Here is a 22889-nt window from a genome sequence, read left to right as displayed (position 1 = left end):
CATTGTAAGAAATGCTGCTGACTCAGTTGGTGAAAGTTAAGAAACTTCTAAGCAACTTAACCAAAGCTTTTCTCTGTTTAAAAAGCCAAGTCCAGTTTGTAGACTGTCTGCTAAATGGACATGACTCAAGATAATTTGGCTGAAATTCACTCCTAAAAGAGTCTTTTCGTTTCATGTCTTTCTGTCTTCTGTCTTGATTGCCTAATCTTATTATTTGCCTTAATAAATTGTCTAAAATTTTATTGAGAGAACACAATCATGAAGACGCCATTCAGAAGTAGAGGCAGAGCAGCTAATGAAAAAGAATGGACTCGAGCAGAAAAATCCATCTTTATGTGTGAGATGGTTACAGTCAGTCTTCCTGGCAGCTTCAACTAACTCAGGTTTGTTGACATCCTTGTCCTCCTAATGAGTCTCCACAGTTCACAGTTATTTTCTGTATGCCTTATTCTCTGCTGAGTTCTTTCCTAGTTTTGAAGTTTAGGTTGATCTGGTAGATCAAAGTCACATAGAAAAGTCAGTATTTCCCCATTCAGCAGGATTGTTGACATGACCAGGATTCTGAGAAGTTTTAATCATCTTCACTGTCTTCCAGTGTGGCTTGGCTGCTCAGTCATGGTCTCTAGTGTTTAAGTCAGACCTGTGACCATTTAGTGAACATTAGTGTTGGAGGATATGAGTGGCGGAGGAAATAGCAATGTCATCAGTAAGGTGCTCCCCACGGCTGTCAGTAACAGAACATCTCAGACACACAAGAATATGCCTTTTTCCTCATTTCACAAGTAAAGCAAATGTTCTTCCAATCTTTTAACTATACACTTTAAGCATTCTAGAGCCCCTTTTATGAGATTCAGTGTATCTAGTTTTATGATGAGGTTCTTCCTTGATCCACTTGGACTTTAGCTTTGTGCAAGGTGACAAATATGGGTCTATTTTCATTTTTCTACAGACAAACAGACCAGTACCATTTATTGAATATGTTTTCTTTTTTTCATTGCATATTTTTGGCTTCTTTGTCAAAGAGCAAGTGTGCATAAGTGTGTGGTTTTATTTCTGGGTCTTCAATTCTGTTCCATTGATCAACCTGATTGTCTCTATACCAATACCATGAAGTTTTTAACTACTATTGCTCTGTAGTAGAGCTTGGGGTCTGGAATGATGATTTCTCCAGCCATTCTTTTGTTGTCGAGAATTTTATTCTGGTTTTTATTCCTTATTCCTTTCCAGATGAATTTGAGGATTGTTTTTTCCATGTCTTTGAAGAATTGTGTTGGGATTTTCATGGGAACTGCATTGAATATGTAGATTGCCTTTGGTAAGATGACCAGTTTTACTGTGTTAATTCTGCCAATCCATGAGCGTGGGGGATCTCTCTATTTTCTGGGAATTTCTACTTCTTTTTTGAGAGACTTGAAGTTGTTGTCATACATATCTTTCACTTTTTTGGTTAGAGTTACCCCAACATATTTTATATTATTTGTGGCAATTGTGAAGAAAGTTGTTTCCTTAATTTATTTTTCAACCTGTTTATCATTTGTATAAAGGAAGGCCATTGATTTATGGAAAAGAGCCTTGAACTCATTGGTACAAAGGCAAATTCCCAAAACAGAACTACAATGGATCATGCTCTAAGATCAAGAATTGATAAATGGAACCTCATGAAACTGGAAAGTTTCTGTAAAGAAAAAGTCATAGTCAATAAGACAAATCATCAAACTACAAACTGGGTAAAAAAAAAAAAAAAAAAAAAAAAAAAAAAACTTCATTAACCCCACATCTGATAGAGGGCTAATATTCAAAATATGTAAAGAATTCAAGAACCTAACCACCAAAAAACAAAAAACAAAAACAAAAAACATAAAGGAAACAACACAATCAAAAAATGGGGTATAGAACTAAACAGAGAATTCACAAAAGAGGAATCTCGAATGCCTGAGAAACACCTAAAGAAATGTTCAAAATCCTTAGTAATTAGAGAAATGCAGATCAAAATGACCCCAAGATTCTACCTTACACCAATCAGAATGCCTAAGATCAAAACCTCAGGTGACAATGGATGTTGTCGAGAATGGGGAGGAAAAGAAATACTCTTCCATTGTTGGTAGGATTTCAAACTGGTACAGTCACTCTGGAAATCAATTTGGAGGTTCCACAGAAACTTGAAAATAGATCTACCCAAAGAACCAGCAATACCACTCTTGGGAATATACCTAAAAGATGCCTCACCATGCCACAGGGGCACATGTTCTACTATGTTCATAGCACTTTATTTGTGATAGCAACAATCTGAAAACAACCCTGATGTCCCACGACAGAAGAATGGATACAGAAAATGTGATTCATTTACACAATGGAATACTACTCAGCCATTAAGAAAAAGACCATCCTGAGTTTTGAAGGCAAATGGATAAAAATAGAAAATATCATCTTGGGTGACACAACTCAGACCCAAAAGTACTTGCATGGTATGTACTCACTAAGATTTAAATATTAGCCAAAAAAAGTACAAAATACTCAAGATACAGTCCACAAAATTCGAAAAGGTTAACAAGCTGGAAGGCCCAGGTGAGGATGCCTCAGTCCCACTTGGGAGGGAGAAAAAAAGCAACTACAAAGGGAAAGGGAAGGAGTGAATGGTAGAGAACAAGAAGAGGAGAAGGGAAAATGATTGGTATTATATGGGATAAAAGAACTGAAGGCCTGGGGGAGAGCAGCAGAACAAAATGGAAACAAGCATCCTCAGGGGGTAGGAGGTTTAGAGGGCTCTTCAGAATATAATAGAGCCCTGAGAGGTGAAAGTGCCTCAGGACTCAAATGACATGGGCTCTGGATGAAACAGCCTACAGTAGGGAGAGTGAACTTGTAGAGCCCACCTTCAGATGAAAGACAGGGCATCTAGTGAGGTCTGGGTTGCTATCCCACATCAACACTCTGACCCATAATTGTTTATATATGAAAGAACTGCAGGGATGAAGATGGAGAAAAAAAAGATAAGATAAGGTAAGATAAGCAAAGAAAAGGAAAGGAAAGGAAAGGAAAGGAAAGGAAAGAAAAGAAAAGAAAAAAAAGAAAAGAAAAGAAAAGAAAAAAAAGAAAAGAAAAGAAAAGAAAAGAAAAGAAAGAGAAGAAAATATAGTGACAGACTCAAAATGGGATTCAGCACTAGGGGAAGTCCCAAGGTCTGACACTATTTCTGAGTCTATGAAACACTCACAGAAGGGGACCTATCATGACTGCCCTCTGAAAGACCCAACAAGCAGTTGAAAGATTCAGGTGCAGATATTTGTACCCACCCAACAGAAGCTGATGACTCCTGTGAATGAATTAGGGAAAAGCTGGAGAGAGCTGAGGAGGGAGGTGACCCATAAGAAAACCAGCAGTCTCAATTAATCTGGACCCCTGAGAACTCTCAGATACTGGATCACCAACCAGGCAGCACATACCAGCTGATATGAGGACCACAACACATGTTTAGCAGAGAACTCTTTTGTCTGGGTTCAGAGAAGATGCACCTAACCCTCAAGAGACTGGAGGTCCCAGGGAATTTAGAGATCTGTCAGAGTGGGCAAGGTGCAGATATCTTGATGGAGACATGGGGTGGGGAACATGAAGGAGGTATAGGATGTGCAACAGTAGGAGTGTGGACCAGGAAGGGAATAAAATCTTGAGTGTGAAAGCAAAGTAAAATAAATAAACAAAGAATTCCAGAACCCAAACTCCCCTTATGCACTATTTCTGATCTCTTGAGATCACTGAGTAGGTCTCAACACACAACTGTGAAAACAGTGGAAAGTTTTAAGAATGTGCACTTCGAGGTGCACTCCACAATTCCATCTCAGCTTTCATAGAATCATCTCTATTCTGCACCATTGCGTAATAACATTCCTACTTATAAAATAGTCCATTCTTAAAGAACAATTGCGCTGTAAACTATCACATGTCTTCACATTCAGAGGATGTCACCTATCATGTTTTTCCTTTCAGCCTTTACTTCAAGGAAAATCACAACTAAACTAACCTTTTCCTTGTTAAACAGGTTTTCTTTTGCCACTATATATAGCTTAGATTCCTGGTTATTTGTGATTTTTTTAACTTGGACTAATATTTGCAATAAAATAGAGTTGCCAAAACAGACAGAAAAAAAGAATTTGCTTCTTGAGTGTTCAGACTGACTTGAAATTTTCATAAAGTTAAGTCTGGTTCCCTATCATGACAGTTGTTCCCAAGCAGTGACTGTGGAAGCCATTTAACACAACTGCGTAGTGAGGATGAGTCACACGCTGTCTTACCTCAGTGCAAGCAACAAGTGCCCACTGACCACAGACACAGTTAAACCGAACAACGTCTAGTTCCCATGTTTACCTTTAGTGATTCGTTGGTTTTCCTCTTTGGCCTTTACTTTGTGCTTTTCCTTTTTGTCATGTTCAGTTTTATCCACATTATCCTGTAACCCTTCCTTTGGGAGTGTTTTGGGAAAGAAGAAAAAGGGGATGCTGATCAGGATATTTATGCCTGCACAGACCAAAAAGCCAATCCACCAAGCACCAACCCAGCGTGTATCAGTGGGAGTTATGGTCAGGTCATCTGTAAAGAAATGTGGATATTATATTACCTTACATCATTCTTTCTGGTATAAGCTGAAAAAAATTATTGACATTCATAATCATTTGTAAACTATTCATAATTTGTTCTTGTTCTTTCAGGGAAATTGAGCTTGTGATTACCAAATCCTGGGAGTACTGACATCTACCACCTAGCTTGGCTAACTCAGATATTTAGAAGAAGTGTCTGAGGTTGATCAATAGAGTGAAGTTAAAATTCAATAAGAAAAAAAGTTCCAGAGTAAGAGTACTACATTGAATATTATTGAAACCTAAAGATCAAAAAGACAGAAACATTATTTATTTGAGATATATTTAAACAATAACTTTACCCCACTGTAGTCTTGTTTGAACATGTCGCAATATATAAGAAAAGGGTCTTTAGAGACAGTTCAGTGGCCAACAGTTATTATTGCTCTTGCAGAAGTCATGGGCTTTATTCTCAGAACCTACATGGAAACTCATCACTGCCTGTTGCTCTGATTACAAGAGACCCTCAAAAAGTACTCTGTCACACAGTGAACCACCCAGCATCCTCCCCCAACACACACATAGACATATATATATAAATAAAGATAATGAATGAAGTGCATGGTATTCATATATACTTTTTACACATTTTGTGTATTTATTTTTGAAAATACTGATTTTATACAGAACTATGTGGTGATATATTTGAAAGCACTAAATCTATATTTCTGCCTGTCATGTGCAACAATTATAATTTTGTGCTTATCACATAACTAAAAGTTCTGCTGTGTCATTCACAGCGACTGCTTCATTAAATAAAACTTATGTGAGTAAATCTTCTTAAACATAAAATGTAGCTGAAACATAAAGAGAGAATGGAAGATCTTTAATCAGGATGAGGCCATTTACCCTTACCTTTGCCCCTCTTAGGTTTGCCATCTGTAAGTGGTGAAAACTTTCCTAACTGAAGATCAAAGAAGGCAGTGGTATAGCATTCCTAAACACTCTCCCACACCCAGGGACCAGGTTGTATAAACAAAGTGCATTGTGTTACCTGTATTCACAGACCCTGTGTCTACATAAATGCTTGCACAGAAGGATCCCAACAAAAGTCCAATTATTGGGCCAATTATCTTTCCTGTTTCTAAAATTCCTGGAAGTAAACAAAGACAGGGCATTACATAACCACACCAAAAAAAAAAAAAAAAAAAAAAAAAAAAAAAAATGTTTGCCTGCACACACACAACATGGCCTTGACATTGAGCTAGTTTTAATATTAGATTGCTTTTCCTTCATTTGCAGAGCTGGGTATCAAATCCAAGAAGCTAGACAAGCACTCTATTGTAGGTTGTTGTCTTTATGTAAGTGGGGCTGGCACAAGGTTTGTGATAGTAGAGTCTGTCTTATCGAGGCATGGACATAGTTTTAGAGAGGAAGAGAGGAGAAGCAAGGGAGAGAGAGAGAAGGTGGAGGATGATGAGAATGATACAGACCCATCTGACCTTAATTAGCCACAGGTAGATATGAATATTTTATAAGGGAAGGACTTATATGGCATGATTTGTCTAGATGGAAAAATTATATCATATCATATTTATTACAAGTTATAATATCATATTATAATGTGGATGATTTATGAAATTTAAAACTTACAGAGAAAATCTGAGATAAAGCCATTACTAAATTACAAGTTTCTGGAGTTTGGAATTTGTCAAGCTGGTTGGAATGTAAACAGTGTTCATGGCTAGCAGACAGACAGCCAGAAGAGAGAGTAACTAGAATACAGCCACTGGTGAGATAATTATACAGTTAGTTCTATATGGCCCACTGGTGCAGGAACTAATGTGGGAGAGAACACTGTGGTCAGAGAGAACCCGTGGCCAGCCTGGCATGGTGCAATATTGAAATGGCGTGCTCATTTTTAATATGTACCACAACACTCTAACATTTGATTATGTACCATCCTACCTCAAGTATTTTTATTCTTATATTCAACATGTAAAGATAGCCTTAGGGCTATCATGAAAAGGGTCCTTTCTGGCCAACAGAGAGGGCCGGATCTCTGGCATCAGGACTCAGGTGTTGCCCACAGAAGACTGAGCACCCGGAACAGCTGCACAGGTGCTTTTCCACCTGAACCAAGGGAGAACCTGAGACACAGACCCAGCGAGGGAACAGCAGGAGATCTCGGAGCACAGGGAGCACAGTGATCTCTGGAAAATGGTAATTTCTGGCCGACAATGAGGGCTGGGTCTCTACCATCGGAACCCAGGATCTGCCTGCAAAGAGGCTGAGCTCCAAGATCAGCTTCACTGGCATTCTTCCACCTGGACCAAGGGTGAACCTGACACACAGGTCCACCAGCTGTCCTGCAAGGGAATACTGGTATTCTCAGAGCAGAGGGAACATGGTGCTCTCGGGAAAATGGTAATTTTTACCAGAGAAAGGGGGGGGGGAGAGAGAGCCAGGTCTCTGCCATTAGGACTCAGGACCCTTTGGCAGAGGGCTGAGTTTCCAGAACAGTCTCACAAGAGCTTGCACACTTGAGCCCACAAAGAAAGAACTGAGTCACTGCCATTAGAACACACCGCCTGCCCACAAATATCCAAACAACTAAGAGCAATCTCCCTCCTGAGCCCACAGGCCTTCAGACCCACAGAAGAGACAAGCAATAGTCAGAAACAAAACAATCATCTACAATCACTGACAACAAGATGGCAAGAGGAAAGCACAAGAACCCAACAAATGGAAACCAAGATAATCTGGCAATATCAGAACCCAGTTCTCCCACCACAGCAAGTTGTATATTTCCCAACACTCCTGAAAAAACAAGATTTAGACTTAAAATTGTACTTCATGGTGATGGTATAGATCTTCAAGAAGCACATGAATAACTCCCTTAAACTATTGCCATAAAAACCAGGAGAAATCACTCAAAGAACTGAAGAAAAACACAACCAAACAGGTAAAGGAATTAAAAATGGAAATAGATACAATAAAGAAATCACAAAAAGAAACAACCCTGGAGATAGAAAACCAGGATGTCATAGATACAAGCATCACCAACAGACTACAAGAGATGGAAGAGAGGATCTCAGGGGCCAAAGACAACATAGAAAACATAGGCAAAACAGTCAGAGAAAATGCAGAAACCAAAATGTTCATAATCCAAAATGTCCAGGAGATCTAGGACACAATAAGAAGAACAAATATAAGGATAATAGGTGTAGAAGAGGGCAAAGAATATCAACTAAAAGGCACAGTAAATATCTTCAACAAAATCAGAGAAGAAAACTTCCCTACCCTTAAGAACAAGATGATGATGAACATACAAGAAGCCTACAGAACTCCAAATAGATTGTACAAGAATAGAAATTCTTCCCAACACATAATAGTCAAAACACCAAATGTTCAAAACAAACAAAAAAAAAAAAAAAAAAAAAAAAAAAACACTAAAAGCAGTAAGGGGAAAAGAACATGTAACATATAAAGGCAGACCAATCACAATTACATCAGACTTCCCAACAGAGACAATGAAGTTAGAAGATTCTGGACAGACATCACACTAACTCTAAGCGTACACAAATGCCAGCCCAGGACACTATATTCAGCAAAGCTTTCAATTACCATATATGGAGAGACCAAGATATTCCCCACAAAACCAAATTTACACAATATCTGAACACAAATATAGCCCCACAAAGGATAATAGATGGAAAATCCAACACAAGGAGGGAAACTACACCCTATGAAAAGCAAGAAAATAATCATTCAAGAAAACCAAAAGAAGAAAGACACACAAACATAAGTCTACCTGGAACAACAACAATAAAAAAAAAACAGGAAACAACAATCAACAATTACTATTCCTTATTATCTATTAATATCAATGGACTCAGTTCCCCAGTAGAGTGACATACACTATTTGACTGGTTATTTAAACAGAATCCAGCATTTTGCTGCATACAGAAAATTCATTTCAGAGACAAAAACAGATGCTACCTCAGAGTAAAAGGCTGGGAAAAAACATTCCAAGCAAATGGTCCCAAGAAACAAGATGGAGCAGTTATTCCAAAATAGAATGAAATTGATTATTGACCAAAAGTTATCAAAGAAAGATAAGAAAGGACACTTTTTACTCATCCCAGGAAAAACCTATCAAGATGAATTCTCAATCCTGAATATCTATGCTCCAAACACAAGAGCACCCACATTCATAAAAGAGACCCTACTTAAGCTCAAATCACATATTACACCAAACACAATAATAGTGGGAGACTTCAACACCCCACTCTCATCAATGGACAAATCATGAAGACAGAAACTGAACAGAGACACAGTGAAACTAGCAGAAGTTATGAACCAACGGAAATTGACATCTACAGGACATCTCATCCAAAAACAAAAGAATATACTTATGTCTCAGCACCTCACAGAACCTTCTCCAAAGTAGACCATATAGTCAGTCACAAAACAGGCCTCAACAGATACAAGGAGATCAAAATACTCCCTTGCATTCTTTCAGATTAAGGAATTAAGGAATTTTGAGAATTTAATGAAAATAAAAGCAGAACATACCCAAACCTATGGGATGCAATGAAAGCAGTACTAAGAGGAAAACTCATAGCTCTGAGAGCCTCCAAAAAGAAACTGGAGAGAGCATACACTAGCAGTTTGACAATATGGCTGAAAGCTCTACAACAAAAAGAAGCAGATACACCCAAGAGGAGTAGAGGGCAGAAAATAATCAAACTCGGAGTAGAAATCAACCAAGTAGAAACAAAAGGAACCATACAAAGAATCAACAAGACCAGGAACTGGTTTTTTAAGAAAAGTAACCAGATTGATAAACCCTTAGCCAGACTAATGAGAAGGCAAATAGAAAGTATCCAAATTAACAAAATCAGAAATGAAAGGTGAGACATAACATCAGAAACTGAGGAAATTGAAGAAATCATCAGATTCTACTACAAAAGCCTATGTTCAACAAAACTGAAAAATCTGGAATAAATGGACAAATTTCTATACAGATACCAGATACCAAAGTTAAATCAGGATCAGATAAACCATGTATACAGTCCCATAACACCTAAAGAAATAGAAGCAGTCATCAAAAGCCATCCAAACAAAAAAATTCCAGGGCCAGATGGGTTCAGTGCAAAATTCTTTCAGATTTTCATAGAAGATCTAATACCAGTACTCTTCAAACTAGTCTACAAAATAAAGACAGAGGAAACACTACCCAACTCATTCTTTGATGGCACAATTACTCTCATACCTAAATCACACAAAGACTCTACAAGGAAAGAGAACTTCAGACCAATTTTCCTTATTAACATTGATGCAATAATACTCAATGAAACGAATCCAAGAATACATCAAAATTATCATTCACCATAACTGAGTAATCTTTTTCCCTGGATTGTAGGGATGGTTCAATATACAGAAATCAATCGATGTAATTCACCATATAAACAAACTCAAAAACAACAACAACAACAACAAAAACATATGATCATCTCACAAGATTCTGAGAAAGCATTTGACAAAATTCAACACCCCTTCATGTTAAAAGTCTTGGAGAGCAGGAATCCAAGGCCCACACATAAACATAGTAAAAGCAACATACAGCAAACCAGTACCCAACGTCAAACTAAATAGTGAGACACTTGAAGCAATACCACTAAAATCAGGGACTAGACAAGGCTACCCACTCTCCCTCTACCTATTCAATATAGTAGTGAAAGTGCTGGCCAGAGCAATTAGACAACAAAAGGAAGTCAAAGGGATACAAACGGGAAAGAAATAAGTCAAAATATCACTATTTGGAAAAGGAGTTAAATACATCCAATGGAAAAAGGACAGCTTCTTCAATAAATGGTGTTATTTCAACTGGCAGTCAGCATGCAGAAGAATATAAATCGATCCCTTCTTATCTCCTTGTACAAAGCTCAAGTGAAAGTGGATCAAAGATCTCCACATAAAACCAGTTACACTGAAACTACTAGAAGAGAAAATGGTGTTAAGCTTAGAACACATAGGCACAGAGGAAATTTTCCTGAACAGAACACTGGTGGCCTATGCTCTAAGATGAAGAATCGATACATGGGACCTCATGAAATTGCAAAGTTTCTGTAAAGCTAAGGACATTTTTAAGAAAACAAAAGAGCAGCCAACAGACTGGGAAAGAATCTTTACCAATCCCACATCTGAGAGAGGGCTAATATACAATATATATAACGAACTCAAGAAGTTAGACTCCAGAGAATCAAATAATCTTATTTAAAAATGGGGTGCAGAGCTAATCAAAATTTCTCAACTGAGGAATTCTGAATGGCCTAGAAGCACCTAAAGAAATGCTTAGCATCCCTAGTCATCAGGGAAATGCAAATCAAAACAACCCTGAGATTCCACCTCACACCAGTCAGAATGGCTAAGATCAAACCTCAGATGACAGCAGTTGCTGACAATGATGCAGAGAAAGAGGAATGTTGGTGGGGTTGTAAACTGGTACAGCCACTCTGGAAATCAATCTGGTGGTTCTTAAGAAAATTGGACATATGAAGACCCAGCTATTTCATTTTTGGGCATATACTCCAAAGATACTCCAACATATAATAAGGACACATGCTCTGCCATGTTCATAGCAGCCTTATTTATAATAGCCAAAAAGCTGGAAAAAAACCAGATGTCCTTCAAGAGAGGAGTGGATACAGAAACTGTAGTACATTTACACAATGGAGTACTACTCAGCTATTAAAAAAATGACTTTGTGAAATTTCTAGGCAAATTGATGGAACTTCAAGCTATCATCCTGAGTGAGGTAACCCAGTCACAAAAGAACACACATGATATGCAGTTACTGACAATTGTATACTAGCCTTAGAAAGCTGTGAATGCCCAATAAACAACTCAGAGACCTTATGAAGCTCAAAAGAAGGAAGGCCAAAATGTGGAAGCCTTATTCCCTCTTAGAAAAAAAAGAAAAAGAAAAAGAAAAAATGTGTATTCATCATATATTATTATGCAACAAATTTTGTGAGCTATAATAATATTTTATAAAATAAATAAATTAATAAAATGTCTCATTAACTAAAGGCTATCACAAAAATATAGAAATGTACACACAAGCACATATAAAACACATACACATATACACATAGGCATGTTATACATACATACATACATACATACATACATACATACATACATACATACATATATATGTACATGCATTGGTTACTTTAAACACTGAGAAAGAAGCTCCAATTGTTTGAACCACCTTATGACCAACTACGCTGTTGCACTGCGCTCACTGTTGTGGAATCCATAGAGCTTTCAAGTGAGTAACTGATTTCTACCCTGATTCTGAAACTTACCAATGTATAAAGGAGAGTTTTCAGATTTGGCAAAATCTTCTATGTAGGAAATACCCAAGGGCATGATGGGAGTTTCACCAATTCCACGGATAATATTTCCCAACAGTACACATATCCACATTAATGATTTCATTTTTTTCCCACACTCTGCATTAAAACAATAGAAAGATGTATGAATATTTGACAACCAAGTGTTACTGACAGTTCAAAATTTTCTGTAAATATTTTGTCAGGTTAGTGTTTTATTTCAGCAACAAAAAAACCACATAAGACCAACTACATATATCACAGCTTGAGGCTAAATCTATCCATCTAAGTTTTTTCCCATGTGGACTAACTCTACAAATGTTGTTTAAGAAACAAAGGATTCTAATAAGTATATTCAGACTCAGGAAGAAGAGTAGTGTTGGCTATTAGACGTAAAGAAGAAAATAAATTGTGTTCATTTATTTTGCAAGTCTATTAAACACAGTACCATATTAAAGCATGCCCTTCAAAAAAGAGAATTCTGTAGCTAAGTCTCTGAGCAGAAAGCAATGAGAAGCAAGAGTCAACCTGCTGGGTCTTCCATTGGATTTAAGGTCTGGGTTCTGTTTTCCATGCACAAAAAGCTGTTTGAGGAGAAGTTACTTGTAGGTAAAATTGTTGATTCATATTCATATCTGTGTAGACAAAGAAAACATTTACTGTGTGTAGCTGACTGCAATGAGAGCATCTGCACATTACTGACTCCTGCTTCTCTGAAAACAGGGCATCTAGAACCAGTAAAGAAATTTTCACAGCAGTCATTCTAATCATCATGAGTCCTGTGACAGTACCAGTGAAGTGATGACTCAGGTAAAGTACTTGCTGCACCCGATGACCTGATTTTGATCCCTGGAACCCCCGTGAAAGTGGAAGAAGATTAATGGCTGCATAATGTTATCTTCTGATATACACATGGGCACACACGTGCAAGCCAAAATCTATGTCAACAGGATTGACATGTAGCTCTAGTTTGAAACTCTATAATTGTATGAAATGGGGGTGGTGTCTTATGCCAGTTGCCCTAGCACATAAGAGGTGAGGGCAGGATCATTATAAGCTCAAGGCCACCCTTAAATCTGCAATTCAGAGACTAGCCTGAGCTTTATAATAGCTTTTGTCAAAAGGGAAACAAAACAAAACTGGATGAATCAATGGAAGTAATCAATATTATAAAAAACAAACTTGATAATCACCAAAAAATATGTCACTTTACAGTTAGTTAGCACTGGAGTATCTATACATAGGTGACATAACTTTCAGATTCTCTAATGCCAACTCGTGGTGATTTCTAAATTACCATTTTTTTGAAATAATAGTTGTGACATAAAGAACAAAGGCAAAACCAAAAGAAAAATTCAGTAATGCAGAATTAAGTAGACAAAGCTTTAGAGAGACACAAACAACCCAAAGCAAGACACCTGCTCTGAGTTCTCTGAGTTTAGCCCAATCCTTGCTTTCTGTGAATTCAAACAATAAGTCTTTCATATGTTCAATAATGTTAACAAAAGAAAACTCTACACATTTTAACAAGAGGTGACAAAAAACATCACCTGACTACAAAGAGTCATGGGACTGAAAATGCTAACAAACTGTATTAATTTCACTTGATCCCATCACCAAAGAGCATTTTGTCCAAGAAAAAAATGACCAAATAAAAAAAGAGGTATAAAATGTAGCAGTCTAAGTCTCAGCATTATAGAGTATGCTATATATTTTTTTTCTTACCTAACTTTGATGAGAGACACTCAGAAGAAAGCATGAGCCTGGGCAGCTAAATTCTTCAATGATAGGGAGATATACTTGCCAACATTTCCATGGCATAGGAAAGAACTCAAAATAACTTTTCCTTATAAAACCGCTCTGGATGGACATCCCCAAAATGGTGGCCAGTGAAGTGTGAACAGGGCCTGTGTCTTTCTACTCATAATATTGAGAAGTTAAGCCAACTTCAAATAATTATCTCTTTTGGCAGAAGATAGAAAAATTTCTTGATATTGATTTGAATAAAATATAAAGAATAACAAATAGAAGATAGATGATGGATAGAAAGATGATAGATAGATGATAGATGATAGATAGATGATAGATAGATGATTGATAGATGATGATGATGATGATGATAGATAGATAGATAGATAGATAGATAGATAGATAGATAGATGAGAAAGAGGAAAAGGAGAGAGAGAGAGAGGTATTCTATTCATAGACGTTCTGTTCTCTTCAAACACACTTAAGAAGATAAAATAACCTTCATTTGGTTCAATATTCACATAAAATTCAGTTGTTGATTCCAGGTCCACTTATTAATCCAATTGACAATAAAATGACAGTAAAAAGTAGGGGTCAACCAGACAAGGTTTCGATTGAAAGAGTAGAAATAACAACCCAGCCACAGGTTCTCCAACCTACAATTTGCCATGTCTTTAGGATATACTGGGATTGGATCCTAGCATAATCATCTAAGAGAACAGAGTGACTTCATCCAGCACCTGATGGGAGCAGATGCAGGGTTTCACAGACAAATAATAAGAGATCAAGAAGTCCTTTGGAGAAGTGGAAGGAAATATTGGGTAAGCCAGAGGGGTTCAAGGAAGCCATGAGAACACCATCCACAGAATCAACTGATTGGGACTCAAATGGACTCATAGAAATCAGGAAGTCTGAATATACCTATCCTAGGAATTCTGCATGTATGCTATGGCTCTGTAGCTTGGTGTTCTTATGGGATTCCTAACAGTAGGAGCAGGGGTTGGCTCTGAGTCTTTTGCCTGAGTTTGGGACTACTTTGCTCTTTCTGTGTTTCCTTTTTCAGCCTTGATGTGAAAATATGTACCTGTTTTTACTGTAACATGTTATGTCATATTTGGCTAATGTCCCTGCAAGACTGGCCCTTTTCTGATGGGAAGTTGGAGGAATTGATCTGGGGATGGAGAAGAGAAGCTGAGAGGAAGGAGCTAAATTTGCAGTCAAGTTGTAACAAGTGAGAGAAGAATACATTTTAAAGGGAGAAAATGTTGGTCTGAAAGTTTAAAAAGTGAAGACCCCTTCCCCAAAGAATCATTCCTCAAATAATCATTTTGGCTATGGAGCTAGGAGAGTTATCCTCCTTCCAGAAAGAAGATTCTGAGTCTCATTTTATGTAGGTTAAAGCTGCATACTCACCGGCCCATGAGGAAATGGGGTAGTGATATTATAAAACAACCCATGCCCATAACTGCACATCCAACACCAATCATGATAGGTCTGTGTAGTTTCATTCCGAAATAACTCACCAATATAATCAACAAAAGGTTCCCTGGGAGGGGGAAATGAGAATACACATTTCAGTAAAGCATTAGCAGCTCTTAGACAACAGCCTCTCCAGCATTTGGACTTTAGGGTTGTTGAAGAACTGACCACCTGAAGAATACAGGAATATGGTTGGGGTTTAGAATGCTTTGCATATTGTTTTAATATGTAAATCAATTGTGATCTTGAGAGAAGGATCTCTTCCGTGCTGGAGAATACTAAAGGGCTATTCTAGAGAACTCTGACTAATACAGAAGTTGGTACTAGGAGTGGGGTTCTAGAGGAGCAGAAATATAAGGATGAATCTTTCAAGAATCTGGAGTTGATTTAATAATTCACCAACACCTTCAACTACTGAAACCTCTTTAGATACTCTTTTTCCTGGGAGCTTGAAGAATATTGAAGGTTCATAGTTTAAACTATTTTTCAAATTTAAGCTGAAGCCTTTGATTATCTTGGTGAATTAGGTGATTTGGTGTATAAAACTCTACAAGTTGGGAGAAAAATCAGAAAATGATTGTGCTGGCTTGTTACTCTTAATATCTCTAGAAAATTAATGAAGGAAAATAATGAGCTGTATGATAAAATCTAACAGCTCCAGATGCAAGTAAATAATCAAAAGGTTGCTAACTGTGTCCTTAAAGAGAATCTTCTCTCCAGCAGCCTTAGAGCTCCAGTTGCACAGAATCAAACTGAAGCCCTCATTATAAGGTTGACTGGATTACATCAAAGAATCAAGTCTCAGCGGGTGTCAGTAGTTAAAGTTAGGGCATTAATTGACAAAGGAATGGGATCCTATAACTTGGGATGGAAATGTGTGGGAGGACCCTGCTGAAACTGAGAATTCTGAATCTTCAGATTCTCACGGCTTTACCCCACCTGAAGAAGTAGTACTCTCAGCCTCACCCCTTGAAATAATGCCTTGTTCCCATGAAGAAATTAATCCCTCTGAGTCTGATAAACCAACATTGACTTTTGCTGAAGAAAATGGCAGACCAGACAATGTTGACACTTATCAAGGCCCCCGAATAGTTTCTTCTAGACCCATAACCAGACTCAAAGACAAACAGGTCCTTAGAGGGGAGGAGGGCAAGATGGTGGCTGGTAAGTGATTCTCCCTGGGTTCTTTCAGGGCTAAGGAAACACCCAGGTAGGGGACCCACTCATGTAGCCTGCTGGCCTTCTCACCCCCACCCCCAGAGGCCTTCTCTTTCCTGTCCTCCCACTCAGGGTGGCCAGCATCCTCAGATATCATGTCAAACTCTGAGGAGGAGAGCCAGGACCAGCAACTGAAAATTGTTGTGCTGGGGGATGCACCTCTGGGAAAATTTTCTTAGCTACAATTTTTGCTTAAGAGACATTTAGGAAATAGTACAAGCACACTATAGGACTATATTCTAGATTTTTTTAGAATAATTACCTTAACAGGAAATTTTAATGTTGCTTTTCAAGTTTGGGATATAGGAGGGATGACAATGAGTGGAAAGATGTTAGATATATATGGGACACGGGGAACCCTCCTCCACGAAAAGAGCCAAGACCTGATGAGGTGCTTACAGAGGTAGAGGAAATACAGAATGGGTAGTAAAAGACAGTAGATATAAATAGCAGCAAAGGCCATGTAACCAGTTGAAGAAATGAGGATTAAAAGGTAATAAAAATGCTTCTGTTTTATTTTGTTAAAAACACATTTGTCTTTCTTCCTTTTTTTTTTTTTTTTTTTTTTTTTTTTTTTTTTTTTTTTTTTTTTTTTTTAGCATCAGTTGGTATTTAAGTTGAGATACTAGAAGAATGTTCTCAAGGGACATTTCCCCATTGTAAAATTATAAATGTGTTTGTGATTGTACAAGTAATGGTTATGTCATGTTGGGTGTATTCATGTGGATGTGAAAAATTATTTGTGTCAACTTGACAAGGGATGGATTGCAGTGACTATTTATGGTTGTTTACTTGACTATATCTGGAATGAACTGTAATACAGAATTAAAGTCTCACCTATGATCCTGATCTTGAGGCTGAGAAATAAAAGTTCTGGCATGAATCTTGGCATAGAGATCTTGAGGCATAGTGGCTATCTCAAGAGACTAACACAAGGAGATCTCTGAGTCAATGTCTTCTGGGACAAAGCAAGTCCCAGATCCAGGCAAGGTGATACACACTTTTAATCTGGAACACACATTCTGCTGGAGACCTACATAAGGACATTGGAAGAGGAGAGATTCTCTCTTCTTTACCTACCTGCCTTGCGGGACTGAGCAACTGCTAGATCCTTGAACATACATTCACAGCTGGTCCTGACCATTGTTGGGGAGTTGGAATACAGACAATAAGCAATCAGTAAATTCCCATAATATATAGAGATCATCCATAGGTTCTGTGACTCTAGAGAACCCGAACTAATACAATGATCCCTTGGGATTGTATACAAAAGTAAGTGTAGGCCTGCATGTCACCTGTGACCTCTTCTCCCATGCCTGCTCTATGCGAATTCAAATGGGTTCATGTTTTTTAGCATTCTATTTAAACCACCTTCATTGCTCAGCAGGGTCAAGCTAGATGCCTGCTTCTACTGTCACCTCTTCTCTTAGATGACATGATACTGTTAGGATTCCTAATGTTCCAACCAGGCTTTTAAGTCTACATTGCAGTAATCAAAGGGTCAAAGCAAAAATTCATCCCTGAGGTTTTGGAGAAAACTTGGTTTAAAAAAATTGTTTGGAAGCCTCCATGCTACAGAGTGAGTTCAAGCCTGCTGTCGGGGCTTGGCCCACACTGAGGACAAACAGAAGATACCCTGAGAGTTAAATCTCTTATATTACCTATATCAAGGTGAGTCATTTCTCCCATGTACCAACTCCACAGGGAAAAGCATTTTGTCTTCTGGGCCTGTCAGCCAGACTGACTGTTATGATGGAGACCACAGGGACCTGGGAACTGTTTAGGTAGAGGACTACAGACCAACCTCTGTTATTTTAATTAATAAGTGCTTCAGATTTCTTCTCCTTGGTATGCCACTGTACTAACACTAACCTATAAAGTTCTTATACATTGTCCTAACCCTAATAAAACATTCCAATATACTATCCACTTTTATAATGACAAGTTCAGTTTCCTTTGGTTGACTTTCAACTATAAACTTAAAGTGTTTCTTGTGCTAAATCGATACTACAGCCATCATAGTTACAATATGCTTCTTTGTTTGGCTTTTAACTATGGACCTTAAGTGTTTCTCATCTTAAACCTATATGATCAACTATGATATTCACATGGTTAGGGTTTTGAGTTTCCTCTGTCTTTTAAATATAAACTTAAAAATGTTTCTCATTATGTTATTCAGTCTTCTAGACAGAATAGAAAATCCCTCCTTGCCTCTTCTGCTCCAGGATGTTTTTTTATTTCCTTTTTACCTTCCTAAGCTCACCTTTAAAAATGTTTGTTTTTAACAAATTTACATCTTTTTTAAATTTATAAGCAACAGAAAACCCACTTAAACATATCACTCATGGATCAAATACACTCCATTCATATAAATACATCTGCCAATCAGTAGCCTAAATTCTTACCTGTGACCTATTCCAGAGGGTGGGATTCCTCTCCTGTTCCTGGAATTGGGACTCCCCTCATCCTAACTACAAAGACCTAAGGTTTTCAAATGTACACCTAGGAAAAATGTTTCTCCCAAACTTACTTCACTTTATACACCCCTCTCTCTCTCTCTCTCTCTCTCTCTGTGTGTGTGTGTGTGTGTGTGTGCTTCAGTATCTTTTCAAGTCCAGGAATTTACTCAAAATCTACATCCAGAATACCTCCAGGGAAGCAACCCACAAATAATCCTCCAGCTACATTCACAGACACAGGTGCTTCTACTGGACCCATTCTATCCACAGATGACTCCACAGACCCTGGACACAAGGAAATAGCCTATTCTCCTGATATTGGACCAACAGCCCCATTTTCTTTGATTTCTCAGAAACACATTGCCCCAAAGTAGGAGACCATAGCTAAAATCAAAACTACCCTATTCCTGCTTCACCATTGTCTCTGTCTAGTTTTTCCTTTTTTTAATGAATTAAACCAAGGGGAAGATTATTAGCATTCCTTCTAGGCTCAGTCCCAAATACCTTGGCAACAGCCAGCAATGCCTACTCAGTATAAAAAGGGCTGTTTGACCCCTTTGCTCCCTCCTTACTCTTTCTTATCCTCTTACTCTCTTATTCTCTTACTCTCTTCCCCTTCTCTTCCTGCCCCTTCTCCCTCTTTCTTTGTACCCTCTCACCTCTCTCTCCACAAGTTCATGGCTTCTTTCCTTTTCTGTCTGTCTTTCTTTGTCTCAACTCCCCTTCCCATGCCATAAATAAACTCTATTCCATACTATATCTATTGTATGGCTGGTATCTCAAGGGAAAGGGAAATGGGCCTGCAGAGGCACTCCTTCCAGCTCAGCATATCACACCTCTACCAAACATATCCTTGGCTTTTATTATTTTTAAAAAACACAACATCATGGGCAACTTATTGATAGTTATTAAAAAGGTAAATAAAGATGATGGGGAAAGAGTGAGAGAATGCTAGTTTTAACTGCGTGAGGACACAGGTTCAATTATCAGTACCATTCACACAGTAAAGAGGTTGAATAGAATCAAATACATAAGTTCTCTACAAACCACATATTTTTGCTTTATGAGAATGTTTATCCTGTTTATATAATACATAAAGGAAAACTGGAAAATTTAAGTTCTCTTCTTTGATGAGTTAGCAAATCTCTAATTGGTCTTACATATTTGAAGATATATGAAGACTTTGTATCTATTCTTATTATTTTCCTCTCTAGTCTGCTCTGTAGAATAGATGTGGGGTTTTTTTTGTTGTTGTTGTTGTTTTTGTTGTTTTGAGGGAGAAATGGCATTTTCCCCAATTCCATATTTTTATTACTTTTCTTACAGCATGTCCCTGTTTTTAAAGTTCCCCATCAATAAAGGCATCATGCAGAACATAACACCCCACTATTTGAACTCTCTATGTATCCTTCTAGTCTATGGCTGTGCACCCCTGAATGTACAGGGTCTTGTCTGGAGTATCTCTTGGTTGAAAGGAAAAATATTCCTGTTTCATATTAGGCTGAGTTTACCTTTTATGTCACCTTGCTATGTCCTCAAATAATGGTGTAAAGATGTAGTGAGAGGTACATTATTGATCAGGCTCAGGTCAGGTTGTCAGCAAACCTGATGCAGAATGCCCTCCAAGTGCTACTTTTGCTAGCCAGTGTGAATTACTTTCTCTCCTGATTGTTTCTACATAAGACTTCCCCTTAAATCACCTGTCATAGAGACTGGAGATATAAACAGTTGATACTTTTTCTTTTAATGAGGTTTTTTTAACCTTTAGTATACAATCCATTGAGTTTGCAGAATTTAGTGTTTTTTCAGAAATTAAATTTTCCATAAACTTGTTTGAAAATTATTTTTAATAATCATTAACTTGGTCTTAGCATTTCTGGGAAGTATGGAGCAAGAGTGAAAGGAGCAGCCACAAATTTTTCACCATTAGAAGTATAAATAGTGGTAAATAATATTGTAGTTGTTATAAATACTGCAAATATCATGGATATAATAACTAATTAAATTCAGATTTAGGTAATGTTAAACTTTTTATTTAAAAGCACCAAGCTTGCTGTCTGACAGGCTATTTAAATGTTCTGACAATATTTTAAACATTATTTTCAAAGAACAGAGATATATGTACAGATTTTTTAAAGCAATTTTACATAAAACTATATGCATATATTTTTGTCGGTACTTGATTATTTTAAGGTTTTATGTTATGCATTAAAATCTTACTAGTTACAATGAGCATAAAGTACATGTAAAACAAAATGCAACATAGAAATACTCAAAGTTTTCTTGGTGTGTAAAGATTAAGTATAATGATTTTTTAAATACCAGGAATCACCGCAAGGCTATATTCTTAGTTCTTGAATTAGTGATTTAAGGTCTAGGTGTAGCAAATTCTGAGAGGGTGTCATACACTTATTTTTTTCTAAAAGAACTGAGGCTTCCACTTTTTGGCCTTTCCTTTTATTATTATTATTATTATTTGAGATTCATATGGTCTGTGAGTTGTTTCTTGGGTATTCAGAGCTTTCTGGGGTTAGTATTCAATTATTAGTGACTGTGTATTATGTCTGTTCTTTTGTGACTGAGTTATCTCACTCAGGATGATACTCTCTAGATACATTAATTTTATTAAGAATTTCATAAAGTCAATGTTTCTAATAGCTGAGTAGTACTCCATTGTGTAAATGTACCACAAATTTTGTATCCATTCGTCTATTAGAGAATATTTGGGTTCTTTCTAGCTTCTGGCTATTCTAAATAAGGGGGCTATGAACATGGTGGACAATGTGTCCTTACTGTGTGTTGTAGCATCTTTGAGGTATGTGCCCAGAAGTAAAATTACTGGGTCTTCAGGTAGTACTATGTCCAGTTTTCTGAGAAACTGCCAGACTGATTTACAGAGTGGTTGCACCAGCATACAACCCCACCAAAGTGGAAGAGTGTTCCCATTTCTTCACATCCTCACCAGCATCTGTGATTATCTGAGTTTATGATCTTAGTCATTCTGACATGTGTGAGGTGGAATCTTAGGGTGGTTTTAGTTTGCATTTCCCTGATTACAAGGGATATTTGAGAATTTCCTTAGGTATTTCACAGTTATTTGGTAATCCTCAATTGAAAATTCTTTACTTAGGTTTGTACTCCATTTTTAATAGGATTGTTTGATTCTTTTCTAACTTCTTGAGTTTTTTGTATATACTGGGTATTAGACCTCTGAGATTAGTAAAGATTTTTTTTCCTAATCTGTTGGCTGCCACTTTGTTTTCTTGACAGTGTCCTTAGCCTTACATAAACTTTGCAATTTCATTAATTCCCATTTATCGATCCTTGATCTTAGAGCACAAGCCATTGGTGTTCTGTTTAGGAAAATTTCGCCTGTGCCTATGTGTTCTAAGCTTTTGCCCACTTTCTGTTCTAATAGTTTCAGTGTACCTGGTTTAATGTGGAGATCTTTAATCCACTTGTACTTGAGCTTTGTACAAGAAGATAAGAAAGGATCTACTTTCATTCTTCTGAATGCTGACAGCCTGTTGAACCAACATCGTTTGTTGAAGAGGCTGTCCTTTTTCCATTGAATGTTTTCAGCTCCTTTGCCAAAAATCAAGTGATGACATGTATGAGGGCTCATTTCTGGATCTTCTATTCTATTCCATTGATCTACCTGACTATCTCTGTACCATGCAGCTTTTAACACAACTGTTTTGTAATATAGCTTGAGGTTAAGGATGGCGTGTCCCGCAGAATTTTTTTATTGTTGAGAATGGATTTCAATATTCTAGGTTTTTTGTTATTCCACATGAATTTTTTAATTGCTCTTTTGAATTCTATAAAGAATTGAGTTTAAATGTTGATGGGGATTGCATTGAATCTGTAGGTTGCTTTTGGTAAGATGGCCATTTTAACAATGTCGATCCTTCCAAACCGTGTGCATGGGAAATCTTTTTAACTTCTGAGATTTTCTTCAATTTCCTCCTTCAGAGATTTGAAATTCTTGTCATACAGGTCCTTCA

General features: G+C 37.3%; 1 protein-coding gene across 1 annotated transcript in view; it reads right to left on the bottom strand.

Moving 5' to 3' along the window:
* LOC308418467 (solute carrier organic anion transporter family member 1A5-like) overlaps positions 1-22889 on the bottom strand; it is a gene marked incomplete at both ends in the record, with an annotated part of 60671 nt that overhangs the window by 24964 nt on the left and 12818 nt on the right. Inside the window, 5 exons of the mRNA XM_080913838.1 lie at positions 4363-4584; positions 5626-5724; positions 11951-12097; positions 12506-12612; positions 15140-15272. Of these exons, the coding sequence (XP_080769964.1) occupies positions 4363-4584; positions 5626-5724; positions 11951-12097; positions 12506-12612; positions 15140-15272 (708 nt within the window). The remainder of the gene's footprint in view (positions 1-4362; positions 4585-5625; positions 5725-11950; positions 12098-12505; positions 12613-15139; positions 15273-22889) is intronic.

The sequence above is a fragment of the Micromys minutus genome (genome assembly GCF_963924665.1).
Source record: "Micromys minutus genome assembly, chromosome: 3".
NCBI classification, from domain to species: domain Eukaryota; kingdom Metazoa; phylum Chordata; class Mammalia; order Rodentia; family Muridae; genus Micromys; species Micromys minutus.
The sequence above is the reverse complement of the archived record's forward strand: the minus strand, read 5'-3'. Positions and strand labels throughout refer to the sequence as shown.